This window comes from Diadema antillarum, unplaced genomic scaffold (genome assembly GCF_040938485.1).
Source record: "Diadema antillarum isolate AM-2024a unplaced genomic scaffold, OU_Dant_1.0 seq00000015_RagTag, whole genome shotgun sequence".
Taxonomy (NCBI): Eukaryota; Metazoa; Echinodermata; class Echinoidea; order Diadematoida; family Diadematidae; genus Diadema; species Diadema antillarum.
In genome coordinates, this window is record NW_027271135.1 from 1,308,939 (window position 1) to 1,331,716 (window position 22,778).

General features: G+C 38.4%; 1 protein-coding gene across 1 annotated transcript; it reads left to right on the forward strand.

Annotated features, from left to right (window-relative positions):
- Positions 1-2,560: 2,560 nt before the first annotated feature.
- Positions 2,561-15,026, forward strand: LOC139725085 (hairy/enhancer-of-split related with YRPW motif protein 1-like). Its single transcript, XM_071636174.1, has 5 exons — positions 2,561-2,646; positions 3,749-3,797; positions 7,937-8,020; positions 13,100-13,172; positions 14,347-15,026. Exons 1-5 carry the CDS (start codon positions 2,561-2,563, stop codon positions 15,024-15,026), a joined length of 972 nt encoding a protein of 323 aa, XP_071492275.1.
- Positions 15,027-22,778: the final 7,752 nt, after the last annotated feature.

Genomic DNA, 22,778 nt, shown 5'->3' on the forward strand with positions numbered 1-22,778 from the left:
TAGATGACGCGTTTACTGCAAGATTATTCATAGTATTAAAGTCAGCGATAAGTAAATATTAATCATGTTTAATGAGATTTGAAAGAATGATTGGTGAGAAAGAACTAGACGATTGTTTGAGAAATCCGTATCAGGGCAATTACCCCCCCCCCCCCCCCTCCCCGGCTAAATTCTGGTTAGTGGTAAGGTTAGAGTAAAGATTAGGGTTAGGGTTAGGTCGAGGGTTAGAATTTTGGGTTAGGGTTAGGATAAGGTTCAGGATTAGGATTAGGACTAGGGCCTGGGGAAGGGTCCAGGGTAATTGCCCAGGGGGTAATTGCCCGAAACCCGAGAAATCGTACAAGAAAAGTCTTAAGTAAGCCTAAAATATGATAATGTAAACGAAGCAGACTAGAATTACGTGTTGTTTTCTGCGCAGGTCACGCGCCTAGGTTACACATTGTATGCGTCAGGAGTTTGTTTGTTACTTTGTTTTTGTTGATTTATGTTTGACGGTTTTTATGTGTTTGATGAAAATGGAATTTCGATTTTAGGTATGCCGAGTGACTTGATATTGATAGAACGGAGTCAAAACGTCAAAACTTTTCTGTTGCCCATTCTCAGGATGAAGTTAATTTTCCATTTCGTTGTGTTCTTTTTTGGTATAATTTGAATTGATTCTTTTCGTTGTTTCGTGGATTTTTTTTTTTTTTTTTTTTTTTTGGGGGGGGGGGGGGGGGCAGGGGTGCGAATCGCCACCGCATCCCCATCAAAACCAGCCAAGGTATTTTACATCCTGACTCCTCGTAGAGGGTAGTGCTAACGTTTTGATGTACGTGTAGGCCTAAAGCGCTGCGGCAATGGCTCCTTACAGAAGCCAGGGTTTTGTTGTTGTTGTTGTTGTTGTTGTTTTGTATTGGCGTCGCTGCGTGTCGTTTTAGCACTTTCTTTTTCTTCACATCGAAATAGCTGGTTAGTTGAATGACATTTCAAATCATGCACATTGATAATATTTATTCATGTATTCAATTATGTATTTATTTATGTATTCATATATCTATTTATTTATTCATTTTGCTAATTATTTCAATCGCCAAGAAGAAAACGAGATATACACGTACTTGAAAACGCTTTGGAAAGAATTTTCTTATTTTGTGTTGACATGGTGCCTTCACGACCAGATTTACTTTCTGTTCCTCAATGCTGTGAACCGTTGTTGGAATTGTCATTATTCTACAAAATTGAATTACATATTCCATTATCATTACTAGAGTTTACAATATTATCATGACCGTTTCATCATTATTGCCTTATAACTCGTATTGTTGTCGTCATCGCAGCAATTGATATGGTAATCAGTCCTAGCGTGATATTACATGGAGGGTTGGTCTATGATTGTAGTTATTTCCAACATTGTCCGTATCGCATCCTTTTAATAGAATCAGCGTGATTAAAAAGCACATATGTATAAGTTAACTCAGTGGTGTCGCGGTGCCGTGCAGCTATGCAGTAACATTCGATAGCTATATGGTTACTAAAAAGCAAACGAAGACAGCAACCGTACGTATTTCTTCTGGAGTCTGCAGAGAATATCATGTTTTGTTTCATACACCAACTATCTATGTATTCGAATATGTTAGTTGGCAATATTCTTGTAATATTGTTCATCTCAAGCATTCTTTGTTCGTGCGCGGAACGTTCTTTCTACGCGACAAACCTAACACAACCAAAGCTCAATTGGAAAACCAGAATCTGTTGGGTGATTTATGTTTTAAATTGATCAGATTGCAAGGCAACAGTACAATCAGCCACTGGGTTACGCAGCCAGTGGTACTATCAACTTCTATCTATCCTCTGACACAACGGTCATCAGCCAATGACAGTAGCGGTATGATAAGCCACACCTCTTTGTTGACAAGGCCCACGTGCAACCTGCCAATCACATGTTGAGTTGGCACGCTTCTTTTCTTCTCGAACGCGCGACAGGGGGCTTATCAACCAATGGTCTGCCGTCGGGCTGCGCACAGTCAGCCAATCGCAGCACGCGACTCACGGCAGGCACGGGCGGTGGTCCAAGCGCGTGCAAAACACACCGTACGGCACGCTTAGAGGAAACCAATATTAGCCATTTTCAACCAATCACAAGCGAATTAAACCCTGGGGGTTCATGCGCTGCACGCTTTTCATCTCTTCTCCCATCGAGACCTATTTGACTAGGAGCGTAGAAAACTTGTCAAGCAGTTGACAGCTCACGCCGCGGAGTGCACAACCCAAATTACTGACACTACAGTTTTGACAAAACTTCATCAAATAGCCGCTTTGCGTTTCGTGTCAAGCACAGGAAAGCAACAGCTAGTTTCAGTAAGCAACAAGTTTCGAATCCTTTGCGCTTCAATAGCACAAAAACCTTCTCTGGAGGAGGAAATTTCTTCAAGCTGTTCGGGGATAAAACGTGTGATCCAGCTCATGTTCTAACTCGGTGACACTCCGGACTTTGCTACCAGGTTTTTCTTCATACCGAAACAATTCCAGAGATCGAGACAATTTCTCACTTGAAATTTTTCGTCTAAACGACTGTCGCATGAAGCTATCGGTTGGTGCCTGGAATATGAAGAGGACGATGAGTGAGTCAGAAAGTGAAGAATTATTTGAGGACACCATGAAGGGGTAAGTAAGACAAAAAAGTGGTGGTTTCCAAACCAGTTACTTAAGTATAAAAACATGTTTTATCCACAACCTCAAACTACTTTGCACAATCAATTCACTGGTAGCTGATACCTGTCGGCACTGGTTAGGTCTTCTACGATTTGACGTTGAACTTTTCTCTGAAAATTATGAATACGTAATAAAGAATGGTAATACATTTTCCTTTCTCCTCCTTTCAAATGCAAAATAATAATAAAAAAAAAACATGAAATTGAATTTCAAAAGCCAAGAAAACTAGACGTCAAAAACTGGGATCTTAACACAATGATGGTAGACTTGCTTTGGAAGCCATTTATCGCTCTGAGAAAAAAAAAATAAACCGTGTTATGCGCGAGATATTGATTCTAAGTGCCTGATTGAAAGCAAAATGCCCACAAGGATTCCAAGTACATTCTGTTGTAAATATAACAAGTCCACATATTATACATGGGCCCTATTATCTATATACACAAATAAACTTGGGCTGTTTTTGTTTTCTTTATTGTGAATATTGCGTGATAGTTGTTGTTTTTTTTTTACAGAGCAATACAGTTTTAGGTGAAGCCCACTGAAACACGAATACTCAAGTAGAGACAACCAAGTTCTGTGGATTTAGTCTTTGCACACTTTTCAACACTCGTATTTGGACGGATTGTAAAGATGCCATTGTTATAAGACATAGTGAGAAGGAAGCTGACGTTACTAAAATAAAGAGTTATAAAATACCACAATGTCAAACGTAACTTGATCGTTCAATGTATGTCTATGATTGTTTCTGCACAATACACCTACTGTATTTCTTCTGGGTATACCTCAACGTAAATTCACAGGAATCTATACGTTGACATCAGCAGCCCTGCTCTTCCATTACCTCACATTGCTTGTAATATTTGTTAGCTGTAAAGATGTTTTTATCTCTTTCTTCTTTTCTTTCTTTCTCTCTTTCTTTCCTTCGTTCTTTTCGTGCTCATTGCTCTATGTCTAATGTGTGTCCCATCAATATTCTTTCAATAAAGTATAGTTATCATTGCTTGAGTTTAATAATAATTGTTACAATGTCTTTTTTTTTTGTGTGTGTTTAAAGATCACCGAGCCAGTCATGTCCTGTAAGCGCACGAAAGAAGAGACGAGGGGTGAGTGTAATTGCATTTGAATTATTCCTTCGTTTTTCTCTATAAAGCTCTCTTTCTGTTCCATGTTTATACTGACTATCCTTCATAATGATGTTTGCTATTGTGTCGGAGGTTTATCACATCTGAAACGATTTTATCATCCATTCATCTTTGCTCTTATTTCATTCTAAGTTGTCCGCTGTTTGTCTTATTTCTCCTTTCCATATAGGCAGGATAATGATGAATTGTAATTTCATTTGTGACTTGATTTTGTAACAATATTATGACAAAGAGAAATAGAATACAATTTTCTAATGTATGCCTGCATCAAGAGAGAGAACAACCCTTTTTAGAACAATCCCACTTAAGCTATGAAAAATGTACAAACTGACAGTGTAATGAATGCCGACAGGTAAGCCCATATTGTATAATAAATCTGTCCACATCATATTATATTTTGGTACGCGGACTGCGATGTTTTAAGCTGATTTACGTCCTGACAGTAACTCGAATGCATTTTACGGCCTCATTATCTGTGAGCATTATACACTCGAATGACAGTATTGATTTCAAGCTATCAGACAGGCTGCGACCCAGAGAATCTTCGGATTTCTTATTCTTGAATATATCATTTCATTTCATTTCATTTCATTTCATTTCATTGCATTGCATTTCTTTATTTGTTCAACAAATGTATAAAAACATGGTATGGAAAATCAACCCTTATTAATTATGCTCCAATTCTTATATGCTCCAAGAGTTCGGTATCATAAAGACTTGCAAGTGATTCTTAGCTAAGATCAGTACCTATATAGAAGGCGCCAGAGTTAAGAATTATTATAATATCAGCCTTAAAGGGGCTGATATGAAATCTGAAAGCGCAATTATGCCCAACTCGTGACTAATGATCTCCTTATTATATTATTAAAAGGAGATTTAAGAATGATCTTACATCATTTTAATAACGGCGTATATTATAATACATATTCTCCGTTTGAGTATACTAGAACTATTCCCTTATAGAACTACGCTTATGATAACGGATTGTCAGAAAGAAATAGGGTAAACCATCTCATCGAAGGCAGTATGTGCTCCAGACAGAATTCAGCCGCCATGATCACACTATGACGTCATATGACTCACATATTATCTGCAACACGAGGCATTCTTCTATAGTTGAATCCCTCTTAAAATCATTTCCTCTCCTTCTTCTCCTCATTCAAAATTCACTTGCACTTTGACGCCACTGCCTCTCATCCTCTGCCATCCAAACATTCAAATTCAAATCAAAATTACAATTACAATTCAACTCTATTTTCACTTTTTTTGCAACAGAAAATAATCTCCTAATTTGCGACATCTCTATCACAGTATTATATCCCCTCTATATTCTGCAAATCTTTCGATGCATATACCGTATAAAAACATATTAGTAACGCATATATTCTATATATATATATATATATATATATACAAATATGCACACATGACAGTATGCATGAAATATATATAGGCCTATACAGGGTTCGCCATTAGCGGTGGCCAGGGCTATTAAGAATTGATGTCCGGCCACCTAATTAAAAAAAGAAGTTACCTTTTAGTTCCCCGATCGGAGAACTGAAGTTCAAAATGGATTGTTATGTTTCCTTTATTACGGGTCCCTATATTTGACATTTCAAGATTTGAGTTGCCCGAAAGGGGCACCAGAGAAAACGATTAGTGTCGAGCCGTTTATACATTTACTGTTTTTTTTTTTGTCCTTTTTCTGCATTTTGTCATGTTGGATGCTGGACGGTGAATCTTATAAGTTTATACCTCATCCCTCATACCCTCACATCAAAGTCGCACAAATCACTGCCCGGGATTTCTGCTCCTCTCTACAAATATCTCGCCATCCAAATACCCTCTAGACTCAGGATAAGGCAAGTCATTTCCCAGTACCAGATAAAGCTTCGGTTACTTCTCGGTTTTCACGATGTTCGTCATGACGATCGAATCTCTGCAGAAGAGGCGGCGGGCATTTGCTCGAATTAGCAGATCCCAAATACCGTCAACTGGCGGTCCTAAATCAATGACAGTAATTAGATCCCCTGACAATGTTGTCATCATACACGCTTAGCGCGTCCATTTTGGGAGGCTTTTTAAAGAGGTGTTAGGGGTTCCCTTATACGCCATGATTATTCCTCCAGTAAATTAGCTTAGTAGGGCGGAGAAGAAGCCGCTAGCGAGGCGGAACGGTTGTTCCCACCCCACCACTCCGTGAGTGATACGTATCGTGCAGAAGACTTGGTAGAACGCCTAAAAGTTTATAGCTGACCCAAAATGAATGGTGGCGTCATCACTGTGCAAATGTGTTTATCTCGGCATGGATAGTGTGCAAATATGCACAAGATAGCAGTAATCAATTATAAACAGCAAATGGGCAGGTGTATAGGGACGTAATAAAGAGTTTTTTTGTTGTGTTTTTGTTGGCATCAAGCATTATGTTTTGTTTACTAAAATCGATAAATTTTGTCTCTCTGTCTGTCTGTTTGTCTCTTTCCTTTGTCATTTTGGTTTCCTCTCCCGACTGTATGGAAATATAAGATGATATATTTGTTAAAAAAAAAAAGTTGGTTGGCATACAGTCCTTGTTTACACAGTTATCCAAGGGGACTTAGGCCTTGTAACAAGACTTAAGAGGCATAGACTAAAATACAATGATAATTATGACAACAAGAATACAAAAATGACAATACATTCCCTTTCAAAGTACAATCTTGTTGAGTTTTGTTGCTAAACCTAGCTCTCTTTTCACTCGATGGACTTCACAGAAGAAGATCTTCTTCCCTTAGTTTTCATGCATCCTTTTGTCTTTCTTTGAAATTACTCTGCTACACACATTGCCAGTCAAAGAAAGATTAGTTTATAAACTTACAATAATTGCACACAAATGTCGCCATCAGTAAGCTCGTCATTATGTGCAGCAGCCCCTCCACGAATATTTATCTTCCAGACCACTTCGATCTAGCACCAAACAATTATCGCACCATACGATGTAATAACTAAATACTTTTATGATCACCGATCTTTTGATATTCGATACCTCATCGTTGGAATCAGCTCCCTAATGGTATCAGAGAATGTTCATCACTAAATCAGTTCAAGTCTTTATTAAAGTCTCATTTGTTTGTAAAGTAATTTCAATTATTATGTAAACTAATGATTTTTTTTAGGTTGATATATAATTTTCCTTATTGTTGTTTTTGTGTGTTCATATACATGAGTCTGTTTTTACTCGTTTCTAAAAAGTGCTTGGAGACTAAAATATAATTCACCATCTACAAAAATTGTTTTTTATTATTATCATCATTATTATTATTGTTATTATTGATTTCTTTTTTATCTCTGCTCAATATGTTATAGGAATGATTTTCAACGAACACATATATGAAGGCACGAATTGGCAATTCAAAAATATGCCCAAGTTAAAATAATGAATGTGAACTGGGCAAGAATCCCAGCTCGGTGCAGCTGCGCAAAGAGTTATTGGGAGGGGGGAAAATGCTTGCGTTTGTTTTCAACCTAAAATAGTGAAATTCTTACTATAGTATTAGTCATGCAACTGTGGTTTGCCTCCATGCACGATATGGTGTGGTTCCCGCATTTATGGGTAGCCTATTTTGATGTTTGCCCAGGGGTTGGCATCTATGGGCTGCCACTTGAAGCTGGCGAATAGATTGATCATGAATTATATTCCCTATCGCAAATCAATCTTCAAAGCTGATATTTCCAAAGCGTGGAAGCTGACATGTTTGCCTAGGGCTGGGCACATAACCACTTCGTTCTTCCCTTCGTTAAACAAGCGATGTACACTGTCCTTTTAAAGAGGAGAGAAAAAAATGTTTAATTATCTTCTCAGTAATATAAATTCAAAAATTGCAATTTCTTGTGTCTCTGTAGTACTCGGGTTGTCATTGGATAATATTGAAAATGTTCAATTGTCATGGGTATAATTTTGCTTTCCTTTCTATTCTAATAAACATTGAAACATGCTTTTTTTCCTATTCTAAAACACAAACAACATGTGAAATTGAAATCCTCCTATTATGCAACCTTGTATTTTGCCTGTTTTCACACCCTCTAATCAATCACTATGATATCTGTTGACGTCTCTCTAGATTATCGAAAAAAGAAGAAGGGACCGAATCAACAATTCCCTGACTGAACTCCGACGACTCGTTCCCGCAGCTTTCGAAAAGCAGGTGAGTTGCAGACCATCGTCTTACAAACCATTGTACCATGATGGATCACGTGGGTTTTACGAAAGCAATAATTGCTGAAAGGATGCGCCTGAAGAGCTTCAGAGGCCGAAACATTTTCCAGTTGCCTATTTTATTTTTCAATGTCGTTACAAAATACGATAATCCTTATATGATGGTGAAGTTCTATACATTATATGTTGCACGAATTATCAATAAAATTATAATAGTTCCTGTAACTTTCAAGAGTTAATCTGACCATTAAGTTTCCAAAAGAAGGAGCAAAAGTGCCTTTTTCCTCTTTCTGTACGGCATTCATGTCAATGTGTTTGGTCAGCAAATACTGTCATACGTCAACTCCATGACAGACTATTTTCTCTGTATCATTCTGCTTTCTTTCTTTCTCTGGTTCAGCATTCGATCTCGAAGTACATTATGATGAGTGAGCTACACGTGTTTGTGTATGCCAAGATAAATGTAGTATGCAAACAGTCTTTCAATAAATAGGCCACTGCGCCGGGTCATATCTTCAGTTATGACATCAGAGAGGTTTTATAGACTGCGGTGGGCTGACGAATTTCAAGAGCACTGTTATCTCAAGAGAACTTCTACCATCACTGGGAAGTGCGGGATTAAGTGGAAAAACCATACTACGTGACTTGATAAATTTATTATCTGGAAACATGTTTGAGTCTTCTGTATTGGAATGAGTGTTCACAACTGGATGTGTAGTGTGGTGGAAAAAAAAAAGGAGGAAATAAGATGCGTTCGCTGGTGTTCGCAAGAGCGCGTACCCAATTGGGCGTTGGTGGCATCAGCGAATGGCAGGTGGCGATATGCCAGGTTGTTGTTTGTTCGCGTCCTCAGATACGGCGTGACCTCCATCTAACTAAAGCCTGGCTAGCGATCTGTGACAATGACAGTCAAACACGGTCATTCAGCTCCGAAAAAAGAAAGGAAAAAGAAAAAAGAAAAGAAAATGAGCATTCGGGCAGGGACGAAATCCCAGTCGAAAGCAGTGCGATTCATTCGAGACCCACGGTGAATCTCGCAATCAAAATCTAGGCCAGAGATCGAGTGAGCCCGGGTACGCAAACCATGAAGTGTAATGTAGGATGATGATTCTGTTCCGTACGTCAAAATGGAAATAATTACACTCGTATAGATTTAAAGTGAATTCGTAAACAAGCATGATATAAAGTAAATTGAATCGCAACTCACAATTAGATGTACCTGAACGTTATGATTATTAAATTATCATAACGTTATGACGTTCAGAAGTTGTCAAATAATTACGTTTAAAAGCTTTGTGCTCAGTTTGGCGTCTTGATGCTGAATAATGCAAAAAATGGCTACCTGTTTGTAAGTCCTAGAAGCTTTTTGATGGGGAAAAATAAAGATCACCGTATAGGCGTCTTGATAAAGAGTATATAGTCTAATAATTCATGTTTGCGATAAAGCTCGTTGATCCCAAACACAGTACATGTCCTATCTTAAAAGCCGCATAAACTTCACCATTATATCAGTGTGGCAGACAAGCCAGTGAGTACTGCAGCAATGGTATAGACGCTTTGTCCGTGAACATTTCGTAGCCAGCGTTTAACCATAAAATTATTTGCAAATCGAAGTTTATACTCCGCCAATCAGTCATCTGACAAAAACCTGAAATTAACGGAGGGGCGAAATCAGAGTTTGTAGATCTTGATTTTGACCGACGGCGTCCTGCCTTTCGCATCGGGCGCGTGCCCGCCAACAATGCCTGTTTGTCATCGCCAAATGATTCCAGTTGAATCCGCGACTTCTTTACCCCTTTCAGACGACCATAATTCTAGTTTCATTGGCCAAAATAATTCCCCTCCCTCGATGCTCACCTCTCAGACAAACTCTGCCCGGAAGCAAATCACCATCATATCATGCGAGTAAAATCAAAACAACAAAGACCGTTATTTTTTTTTCTCTCCGCCTTTCCATCTCTTTTCTTTCAGAAATAGCAAATTTATTCAAACCCAGCGGTTTACTACGTGCATTCATTTTATGCGCCCAGTGACAAAAACGCATTCTGTATGCAGTCCGATATGTATGATGTGTGGCATACACATCATAGGCAATAATAGTAGGCAAATTTGTGGTTTCAAACTCTGGTTGAACCTTCCCTCCTCGAAAGCCCGTAAGGTCCAAGTTTGGTCGTACAAAGGAGGTGCAAGCAAGCTAACGAAAACAGAACGGGTCGAAGGGAAACACTCTCTACAATCCGATACACAAAGGGGCACGCGAAAGGCACGAGCTAAAGAATGGAGGAGGCATGAAAAGGAACTCTTTTTTTTCTCCTGTCACAAACCGCTTTTCAGATTTTAGTCTTCGGTTCTTTCGTTCTATTCTTCTGTTTTCTTTGGCGGAGTGTGCAGGTGTTGGGGATTTCTAAGGCAGAGAAAGAGAAAAGAACCAAACAGAGGAGGGAAAAAAAGTGGGAAGAAATAATTCCCCCCTTGTCTGGTCCTCACAAAAGGGACGAAGGGTTAATTCCATTGCGGCATCAAAATTATATGGCAGACATTTTCACCATCTAAGCGATAAGCATTTACGTGCGTACTTCACTCTCCTAGCCCTATAGCCATCGTGTTCTTTGTTAAACGGATTTCTTCGTCAGATTTCTCTGTTTCCTGTATCTTGCTTGAAAATCAGGTATTTCCCACCTTATTTCATACCTGTCACACTATACTCGTTACAACATCGAACCCTCTTCCACAACAAACATTCCCTTAAGTTAGTAGAAGCAATAAAATATTAACCAATTATCGCTTGGAAGCATGTAATGTCAAAAGACCATACTAGAGTCGTAATGCAATAGTGAATTCCAGAAGGGGTGTACTCTCACAAAGAAGGGGGATGGTGTGGAGGAGGAAAGGGGCATTGGGTACGTTGAGTCTTGACCCTCTTCCAGTAAGCGTTGGCAATGTACTCCTTGAAACGTGTGATGAAAACTTTGCAATATTTCGAATAAATTCATTCTCCAACTGTCAAAATTAAGAGTTTAAAATCACTGACAGCACGTACTCTCATCTACAATTTTTCAGCACTTTTATGATACAATGTATTGTTGTTTTTTGCCAAACAACACGGCTATATGATAATTATTATGTAGAAAGTTATTAAAGGCATTGTACAGTATTGATGGAGAGGAGAATTGGGCTTTTAACTTTTTGCGAGATACCAAGAAAACACTTCTGAAATAGTACAGAGCACACCATTTTAAGAGGAATTCAAAGTTTATTTGATTAAAATTGGGTTTGAAATGACTGAAACATCCAAAAACAAAGTAAAACAAAGCGATCGTAATAAAAAAGGGATCCCACACTTTATTAGAATCGCTCTGTTTTGGATATCTCAGCCATTTCAAAACCAATTTTCATCACATAAACGTTGAATTCCTCATGGAATTACATGCTCTTTCATATTTCATAAGAGATTCCTCATTATCTCACCAAAAATGTTAGAAACCTGACATTAGGTCTCAAACAAAACTATCTTGCATAATTATATATCACATAGACGATACTCCAACTTCAAATTAAATAGATGCAGGAAATTAGTTTGGCAGTGCAGATTATTGATTTCTTATTTCCGCGAAGAAAAGATACAATGTTCTTTAGTCAGGTGTTAGCGGTGAGCACGGCGGAAAGGGAGAACTTCAGGTACACTTGTATATAACAATTGCCTAAATTGTGAGCAATAATTTGAGTCATCTGTGTATTAGTATCATTCAGTGACAATATCTGCGCAGTGCCGTTTCACCTGACTCCCGGTGATACAAAAATAAAGGAAGTGAAAAGCTGGAGGTATGTCCCTTCACCCCCTCGCTTCCTCATGCTTTTAATTGAGGGCACGCGCTGGTTCTGTGTACCCAATATTTGCAACCTCGATATTTGGCGCGTGTACGGCGAGCGTGGTCTTTGTCTCGAACTACACACCGTGTCAAATAAAAGAAGAGGCGGGATGGGGGGGGGGGGGGGGGGAGGGGGTAAATGATAGGGTCATTGCGTTGATAGGGACCGTTATCTTGCCAACCTGTTGATAATGTTCTGAAACCTTTTTAATATGAATAAGGCGTGCTGCATTGTAATGTATGCTTTATGCACAGTGAGTTGCTGAAGCGCGCGGCCACTGGAGGAATGTGTACAGATCACTGGGAACATGAATAATAGACAACGAGCCACCAGAGTTAAGATTATGATTGAAATTGAAGCGGAGACACTGAGTTCTCAATCGTGTATCAACAAAGTGATATTCATTTTTTATTTCTATTTCCATTTATTTGATTTCCAACAAAAATACAATTGCATATTTAAACATTTGAAGGCAAACAAGTAGGTAGACAAATACGTTGGAGCGCGAAGACTAGAGTATACAAGATTTAATCGACGCGTTTTACGCTCCCTTTGCTGTGGTTGGTTTTTTACCTCGTCACAAATGTTTGATTTCATTTTACTATGCATGAAACAGTGATTAACAAGATCATATTTTGAGAACATGATTTAAGCTAACCCCTAATTAGCTGAATTAGCTGAAGAGTGATTACATATCTTAAAGCCCGTTGAGGACGAGTCCCGAGTATACTCGGGCAGGTGTCTATGGGAAATGCCTGTTGTAGCCAAATCAGTCCGTCCTCAACGGGTTAAATTGAGATCAACTGAAACCAGTCGTTGTCAAACACGTGTCTGTGTTGACGTTACTTTGCTGCGTTAAAGAGAGAGAAAGAGAGGCTAAGAAGGAGAGAGAAATGGGAAAGTATTAGTTGTTCAGAATCAACAGCAAATACTCGAAGTTCTCAAGTGAAATGACTGCAAATTCATACGCAAGTATAGAAAATGATACACAGTGACACACGGCGCTGTTGTCTCCATTGTTGAATAATAATTGATCGGATGTTAGGTCACATTATAATCATTTTCCCCGTACATTGTGTCACAAACTTCTGATTTTGTACCTGGTGGCTGCCCATAGGTTACTACTCCTTTGTTTTTAGGGAGGAATCGTTAACTATTTCTTCTAATCATTTCTCTAATTTTCTTCGTTCTGTGGCAGGGCTCAGCAAAGCTCGAGAAGGCTGAGATATTACAGATGACGGTCGATCACCTCAAATATCTCCATGCAAAAGGTGAGCAATGTTTCTGTTTCAAAATGATACCTAATTTCCACTTTCATCTATTGTTTACGCGATTGCAATCTCCCCCTACATTCAATATGAACGACGTCGCATGCAAGGGGATTTATTCTAAACTTTTAATATTGACGAAATATTCATAATATTGACGAAATAGTCAAATGCCCTAATAACAAATATCCTGCGTTACTTTCCGAGTTGTGCAGGGAAAAACCAATCGTATTTGCGCAATTCAGATCATAGTGTTGGACTACAAAATACAATCTCATGCACTCATTTTCACTACTCCAATGCCCGACTTTTCAAACACACTGTCTCACAAACCGAACGCACTGCATGTACCTGTCATTTTTTTAAACCATTTTAAAGCCTTAAACAAGCAACTACGACTTATTATTACTTTTAATGTACCTTATGTTGATATTTTGCATGATTTATTGTGATTATATCAAGACAATAGTCAACGCCTAATCAGAATAATGATTAAAATGGTACACCACGAAACTGATGCTGTTTTATAATACCGTTCTTCACTCCCTTATTGTTTGCAAGTAGGAATGAAAATAAGAAAGAGAGGAAAATAACAACAACACTGTGCCATCTCTTAAGTATCTTGCTACCCCCTGAGGACAGTGACCCCTCTCTATTTTTCTTCTCAAAACGCAAAAAAAAACCTTTTTGTTAAGCCAGATTACAAACCCTAGAATCAGGACATAAAAATGAATGCGGTAAGACGTTTAACTGTAAGTATCCCAGTGAGTAATCCGGCAAGATCCTAGTGAAAAGACCCCGACAGCTCATTTGTCTCGACTTTTGTTGACAAGCGAATTGATGGCTCACTCAGTGCTATACTTATTTGACGTTAAGAGCCACAATTAGGGGTACTGAAGATTAGTGACTACTGGTCAAGAATGCTTTGTCGACTTTTGTGAGTAGGGGAGTATTTTTTCGTTACTTGTGTAAATGTGAAAGTAATATGGGTGCCATCTTTAATCTTCATACGTAATTTCACAAAAGCTAATGATCCCTCTTGCTTAGTGCGGACTTCTTGATTCTGAACAAGAAGGGGTTGAATAAAGATAAACGTGCAGCTACTGGAACCAATCTCTTAATTGGAATCAATGAATTAACGAAAACTCCTAATCTATTTGACTCATTCCTACAATAGGTATCGACGGCTCGTTCCACCCCTACGGAGAGGCACACGCGTATGCCATGGATTACCGAGTCCTCGGGTTCCGGGAGTGCGCCTCGGAGGTTGCTCGCTACCTGGTCACCGTGGAAGGTATGGACATCCAGGATCCACTGAGACTGCGACTAATGTCTCATCTTCAGTGCTACGTAGCTCAACGTGAGTTCCAAACAAGGCAGCACTACACTGTGTCTGGACACCACTCTCAATTTCCTGCCCATACACACTCACAGACGCCCGCCCTCCCGCCTCCTCCGCACAGCGGCCAGCACAACTCTGGGCCTACCTCCGATCACCATCCACCTAGCCTCCCACCGGCCGTCACGTCGGTGAGCGAGAACTCGCGCCAGATGCTGCCGATGATCACCAGCACGAGTCAGGCGGACACGCAGCTACAAACCTCTTGTCACGGCAGACTACCAGGTCCCGCCCCTCCGACGGGCGTGGCCACATCAGCCCCCATAGGAAACACCCCTGGACAGCTAACGACGCCCTCTCTGCCAGCCATTCACTCACAGTATCCAGTCCCTTACAACACGTTGCCTGTCCTTTCTCCCAACGGATACACCGGAAGTCCAACCAGCACGTCCCACAATGCTCACACTGCCATTGTGACGAAACCATACCGTCCTTGGGGAACTGAAATGGCTTACTAAAAACCGACCCAAACCGGGCCTTGCTGCAACCACTCCAGCTAGCCAAGATTCCCAGTATTCATACGTGCTTCCCCCACTTTACTTGGAAAGGAACATCCATAGTGTCTCCAGCCCAGAAGAATCTCCAGCAATAATGGAAGTTCTGTTAGTCTTACCCCATCAGGCAAATGAGAAGCCCTCTTCAGAATAATATTATGACTCGTCAATTTTGCGGTTCAACTTTAATGACGTCCACGATACATGTGTAGTCATGATCAGGAAACTATCAGGACACTATTTCCCATCGACACTCACTGTGTACTGGACCAATTCGTACGCTTCATCGTCTTTGATAATTAAGATGATTGTACGTCTAGTTGGCGTTGTTAGAATATCAAAATTCATTTTTTTTTTCATTAATGTTACTCGATGAAAATTTTGTTTGCAGTTATCATGTTCAACATTCATTGTCCTTCTGATTCAAAGGGTGTTTGGAATTCAGGAGGAATTATGTTTGATGATACTGATCTGAAATTGTATGCATCATTGTTGAAGCACGTCCATGTTTCAGAGATGTTGAGCACTGCCGTCTACGCAACTGACTTTGGATGAGGAATTTGATATGACTGAAATGTCTATACGACCTCTGCAAAGTCAGGACATGTTGTTTTTTGCTTTGTACATTCCATTGAAGATTAACTACATTTTCCGTTTAAACGTTATGTGTGCCAAAAACCCAACATTCCTTGTCTTAGTTTCAATGACATTGTATTTCATGTTTTAATTCTTTGCAAAGCTGCCAAGCCCTCCATGGTTCAGAATGGGTTTGAGTTATAGAGATGCAATATGTGACTTACTTTTCACAATAAAAATTCAATCACTCAGTCAAAAAAAAAACTAAACACGAAAATATTTGCATTTAAACCGAAGTAAATGTACTGATTTATTAATCATTCCATATCAGATTGTCGTGTTTCCTGATTTGTTTGGATGATTTTTTTTTTTGAATTTACAGCGTATTTTTGTTGTTAATATTTGATTAGTTTACATCATGATTTTCGATGGTCTTGAGCGTCACATTGGAATGACGTATGATATAAGATGAATAGGATTGTAATTCCATTTTCTCCGAATGAGATGAGTATTTATCTTATAAAAAGAGCTGCATTGAATTAGCATGGATAGCATTTACAAAAATAAAGTTTATCCCTAAATCCGGGTCAAGACAACATTCCAAACCTGTTCAGCTCAACTTGCAATAGTATTTTGATATGATTGGGTTAATTCAACTTGTAATATCATTGGACAACCGTCCCTATGCATACCCTATCCACATTGGAACAAAACCTTGAATGGCCATTGCAATTATTAATCTAACTGTAATGACGAATACAAGTGTATTTTATATTTATACGCTATTATACGCTATTACCTCACTATTTATTTTCGATTTAACTTATTTGTATATATTTACCTTTTGTGTCTGCCTTCTCAAAATTTATGTTCAGAAGCAAAATATTTTTCTCACACTGAAGAATGGCGAATGGTTTTGAACTTAAGGAATAAGCAATAATTGGAGAGACAGACACTTCCCAATTGTTTATTTTTGTACAAAAAATGAAGCCAGCTTTGTTTTCTTTTTTTTTTCTTTCGTTTGAGTTGTGTTCAAGCCATTGCATCGCTCTTATGCGCATGTATTATTTATTAATGTTGAATGAATGATTTGATTATGAAATAAAATGAGTGTAAATTATTATAGAAGTCAGACTGTCTTTTATTACTATAATAATACGGGTTTTTTTAAACAAAGAAGCAATAGATGGGAGCAGTATATTATTATTGCAGTGATAGAGTAACTTGTCACAAAAATGTGATACCACCGAGGGAAGGGGAATGATGTTGATAAGGGTTGTGGTGATGGTGGCTATTATGATGAGTACTTATGTTGATGAGAGTTGATTACAATTCAGAAAATCCTGAGAAGGTGGATTTAATGTGATGAGTGCTATCATGAGAATTATACTGATAAAGGTGATGATAATGATGATGATGATAATAATATTAATAATGATAATGATGATGATGATAATGATAATAATAATAATAATAATAATAATAATAATAATAATAATAATAATAATGATAATAATAATAGGAAGAAGTAGAAGAAGAAAAGAAGGTCTTCTTTATCCAGAGTATATAGCCTCTTCAGTGTTGCCACTTCTCTACCAGTGGTCCATGCCATTACAATTATAATGGCAATGACGATGTAGCCATAAAAGGTGATAATAGTGTCGTAATAATGGCAGTAATACGACAAAGGTGTGGAGGACGCTGGTAATGCTAACAAAAGTGAAGTGATCAGAATTTACAAAGAAATTATCACTATACATGCTAAGAAGACGTGGATGAAGACAGAAGTGGTAGAATTATATTGACGCTGCTGCGGATGATTTTTTTCTGAAGGAAAGAAAAAAAGGGGGAGAATGGGCAGAGGAGGAGCAAAAAGAGAATTAAAAACAGAAACTGAAGCGTATTAATAGGAAATAATCTCATGCGTCGATTTAGAAGATGCTCATTTAGGATGGGTATAAATATCCCTTTTCAATGACGTTTGACTAGTTTTATTCAACAAAAATCAGCTTTTTCCTGTCCTCCCCCCCCCCCTCCAGTCCCATAATGCATTTTACTACAAAGTGAATTCAGGTTTGTTTGTTACTTTGTGTGTGTGTGTGGGGGGGGGGGGGGGCTAGGGGCTTTGGATTAACAAGCAAGAAGATATTTTCGTTCTCAACTGAGACTCAGCGCATCTTGTAATCTCTCAGTACCTCTGAGAGTACATTGATCACCTCTTGACTCCTGATCAAATGAGAAGATTGACACTGCAGCACGATTGTTCAAGTGGGGGCGTCATTCTCCGTTATGATCTGGCACACTAATATATACCCAATTGTATAAATTATATATGTAAATATATGTGTATATATATATATATATATATATATATATATATATATACATATACATATATATGAGAGGGAGAGAGAGGGAGAGAATGAAAAAAGAAAGACAAGCAGACTGAAAGAGAGGAGAGAAAGATCCTACATGTGTACAACAGAAGATTGGACAAGTGCTGCTTCATTAGATTGTATGCCAAAAACAGCAACAAAAACAAACAAACAAACAACAAAGAAGCCTAAGCATGAAATTCAAATAAAGAATATCAAAACAAAAATAGGGTAAAGAAAAGTTTATTTGATTGAATTTGGTTTTGAAATGGCCGAGATATATGACAACAACGGCATTAACGGTGCTAATAAAAGCTGGGACCAACCTTTTATTATGATTACCTTTCCTCCCTTTGTTTTCGGGTATCCCAGCCATTTCAAAACTGATTTCAGTCAAACAATTTTCAGTCAATCAAAGTGGTTTCCAATCATCTCGCAAAAAGTTCGAACACCGCATCTGAACCAAAATTATACCATCCCTTTAAACGCATCTGTTACACAAATTCTGACACATAACTTATATGTTTGTGATAGATATGGACCATGTAAATCTATAACTCATTAACAACTGCAAGCAATATTCAGGCATTCACAGTTTTTATCTAAATGTATCAGTACTGGAAACTTTTAGCAGGCAATTTTAATCATGTGGGAGGATGTTGTACTAATTAATAATTTTATATCATCCCTGCCCTGAATTTAAAGAGAGAAAGAGAGAGAAAAAAAAATGCTGATCAAAATGTAAATGATCTGGAGGTCTATAAGAGAAAACAGAAGACATTTCTGACGATCCTGACAGGCGGTTGTCTTCTACCTTGCACATGCGAATATCAGCTAGGTAAAATTAGAGGAAATATTCTGGAAGCAAGTTGTACATTTCAAGTTTCAAGTTTATTTAACAAATTCATTAAACATTTGACATTTTACAAAAGGATACAGCATTAAGAATAATGAATGGTTTGGGACCCCAAAAGAAGCAGAGCTTGTAAATGTGAACAAGAACTAAAAGGAGAAGAAGAAGAAAAGATAAAACGATATATTTTTCAGACAACATGAAAGAGACAGATACTCAACAGGAACAGAGACCCCCCCCCCCCCCCCACCACCAGAGAGAGAGAGAGAGAGAGAGAGAGAGAGAGAGAGAGAGTAAATATGAGCGGAAAGATAATTGAGGGAGGGGTAAATAGAGAGAGATTACTGTTTCAGAGATCTGGCTATCAATCCAAAAAAAAAAAAAAAGAGACTTAATCTGTATTAGCATATACAACTTAAAACAGAAAATAGCATACTTCGAGCAAAATCGCTAAAAATTTCTGGCTTAAATCATAAGCATGAAGCACAATTATGCCACACCCAGCGTTAAAAAGTAGACTTCTGATGGAGAAGAGGACCACTTTTCAACGGCGGCGACGGTGGCGAAGGCTGTATGCAGGTGCATTGACCTTGCCCCATTAGCCACTGCAGTCTCCTATATAGCCAGGCGAGTTCGCTCTGTCGCCCCTCTCCCCGCCATTCATGTCTGAATGCAATGCATTGTATACAGAGAAGGCATAAAATACTCGTTATTCTCTCGAAAATCCACTCATTATGAGAGAGAAAATCGTATATGAACTTGAGAGAAAAAAAATCGATATTTGCATGATTTCACACAAGCTGATTCCAGTGATCCTCGAATAATAGATGCCAGAATTTGACAGTCATTCCCACGCATCATCTTGTGTCTCCTCAGTCTGTTCTCACTCCTGGATTCCCTTTTTATTTATTTCCCTTTTATTACTTTATTTCCACACGGATGTTTCAGGTTGTGCCCTTCCTCTATCTGTTTTAAAGAGAAAAATACCGCGAGTTTATTCAAATTATTTTGAATCATTTTGACAACATCACCCTTATGATCATTATTATTTTCATTATCATTTTCACACATTATTATTATTAATATCATTATCATCATCATCATTATTGTTATGATGACTGTTGTTTTGATCATTATTACTATTATTTTCTATATCAGATGTTTGTTGTTTCTTTCTCATTTTTTTTTTTTTTTTTTTTTTTTTTTTTTGGCGTAGCAAATTCTTGAAGGACAGCTAGCCAAGACTGACACCAGCTGTATTGCTAACACAGAACAGTTTCATTATTAATATCATTGCAACTCCGTCGTCTTATACTGGCAAATGAATTCAAATATGAATCAAGTCAAACTTCAGGACTTTTTTTGTTTAATCTTATATTCTTTTCTTATAGCTAGAAGGTGACTTCTTCACTGTTTACAACAGATCATGGGAAAATTCAAATAATGTTCACTCTTTTGATCCTTACGTAGCTTTTTTCCCATGACTGATTTGATAATAAGCTTTATTTCAGAGAAATTGGACAGATGGCGAGAGAGCATGCCAGATGAGGCCAGTGTATGTGGCTCAGATCATGCTAGTCATTACAATGAATTCGGGAAGTCAAATCTGCTCTCATTATTTCTCTCTTCATGCATAGAACCATCAGTATTTCAATCAGTATCTTCTGACATCTTCACCTGTCGTGCTCCCATTCCCTGACATCTATGCAAATGACCACCAGCCGTCTGTTTTTCTTCCGTCTAATTCGTTCCCATTCTCACGACCGATGCATCACCATCGTGTGTGCCGTCTCATTGTCATCCATCATTACCCATATATTATCACCTTTAACCCTCATCAACCATTTCAAATCTTTATGAAATTTAGACACTAAAGAGAACCAACAAAATCTATTCTCTCTCCTCCACCTCATCTTTCCCTACCTCTCTCCCTCTCTCATTCTTAGCTCACAACACCAAACCCCGAACCGCATCTCACATCTGGTTCCCACGATACCAATCAGATTTTTTCAAATAAGAGGATTGGACAAAACGGAGTCTAGCATCACCATCCCGTCTCTTCTCCATCTCTCCCCCTCCATCCCTCTCCCTCTCTCTCTCTCTCAACCACCACACCATCGCCTTTTTGACTCTTCGGTTCGGTCGAGACGGGACCGATGTTGAAGGCATGTCAGCCGCGCCTTGCCCGAGTGGAATGAGACAAAAGGCGCGCTACGTTCCCACGCTCCATCCACGCGTCCGCCGCATCTATTCATCGCTCTTCGCAGCGGCTTGCAACCCCGTGAGAAACATCCTCCAAAGCCATTGTTCATCTCCTCGGGATGACTCGGGCAAAAAATCGAAGCTTCTATGTACCTAAACCCCCAAAAGTGATGGAGAATAAGAAAATAATTCCAGCTCCTCTCTCTCCCGTCTTACACTTAATGCTCTGCGTAATTGTTTTACGCCGCTCGTTCCCACCAATAGATCGCAGGCAAGCAGTCAACCGCAATGTAGCACAATGCAAATATGCATGAATTAAGAACCAGTGATGGGAAAATTCAATCAATGGTAGTAGAGAAAGGAGGTTTCCGATTGTTGAAATTTGTTTTAATGAAAGGGTAATATGCCTGTTTGCCCCCATCATTTCTGGTAAGTCCTTGATTGCATATCAGAACAGACCCGCATGTTTATAGACATTTCATCTCAAGAATAATAATACTATTTACCCGTTCGCCACTCCATCCCTTCACCTCCTACCCCCCCCCCCCTCTCTCTCTCTCTCCTCTCCTCTCCCTTGCACCTTGTAGGACAAAGTCACACAGCGATGATTCCCCGTTCAAGGTCTGTCGTTTTGTTTTACCGTTTTGAAGACAGATGTTTCACGTCTGTGAAGAAAGAACAAACAACACTTTTCATTGGCAATTTCAAATGATAACATTTTTTCAAGTTTGATTTAAGACCGTTCGTGCCCGGAACAAAGGATTATATATCTTGTTTCGTCTCATCCAGTTGATTGTTTCTTTTAAAAAAATATTCATAATTTTTTTCATTTTCTGTTAGGGTTTTCTCAAATCTGCACTTTTCCAATCATTTATTTGCTTATCTGCCGACTTGTGAAGAATATGACGACTATATTCTTTTAATCAATAAGACAGTCGAGAATTATACAGTTAACCCCCCCCCCCCGAAATACAGTGTATATATTATGTATATACAGTACATAACAATACATATCCACTTCATTAAACAAAAAAAAAAGTATAGTGGTAAACTGATGCAGTATGGCGTAGATAATGTAGCTCTCTGCATCAATCAAGATAAGAATGTGAACAGGAAAAACTAACATAATCAAATGAATATGACACGTGTAAATACACTTTATCTACATAGTTATTCTCCAATCTAAGTTGTAAATTATTAATGAAGAATTTTATCGCAAAATGAGCTAAATCCATTCTTAAAAAGTTGACATATTTGTGATTAAAGCTGTTAAAATCAAAGAAAATAATAAGAAGATACAGAATATATTTTCAATCATACCTTCAAGAATATTCCTTGTTCTCTTACAACTGAGGTACTTTTACAAAATGCCCCTTTTTTATTGTGCATGGGTGATTAAAATGGTTACAGCTCGTTATTCCGAAGGTTCGTTAATCCGAAAATGTAATGAGGTTTGTTATTCCGAAGGTTCATTAATCCGAAAATTAAATAAGGTTCGTTATTCCGAAGGTTCCTTAATCCGAAAATGAAACAGCTCGTTGTTTCCGAAGGTTCGTTACGGACGCTATATCACTTTGGATCATAGAACCTTCGGAATAACGAACCCTATTTCATTTTCGGATAAACGAGCCTTCGGAATAGCGAACCCTATTTCATTTTCGGATTAACGAACCTTTGGAATAACGAACCTTCGGAATAACGCCACAAAAT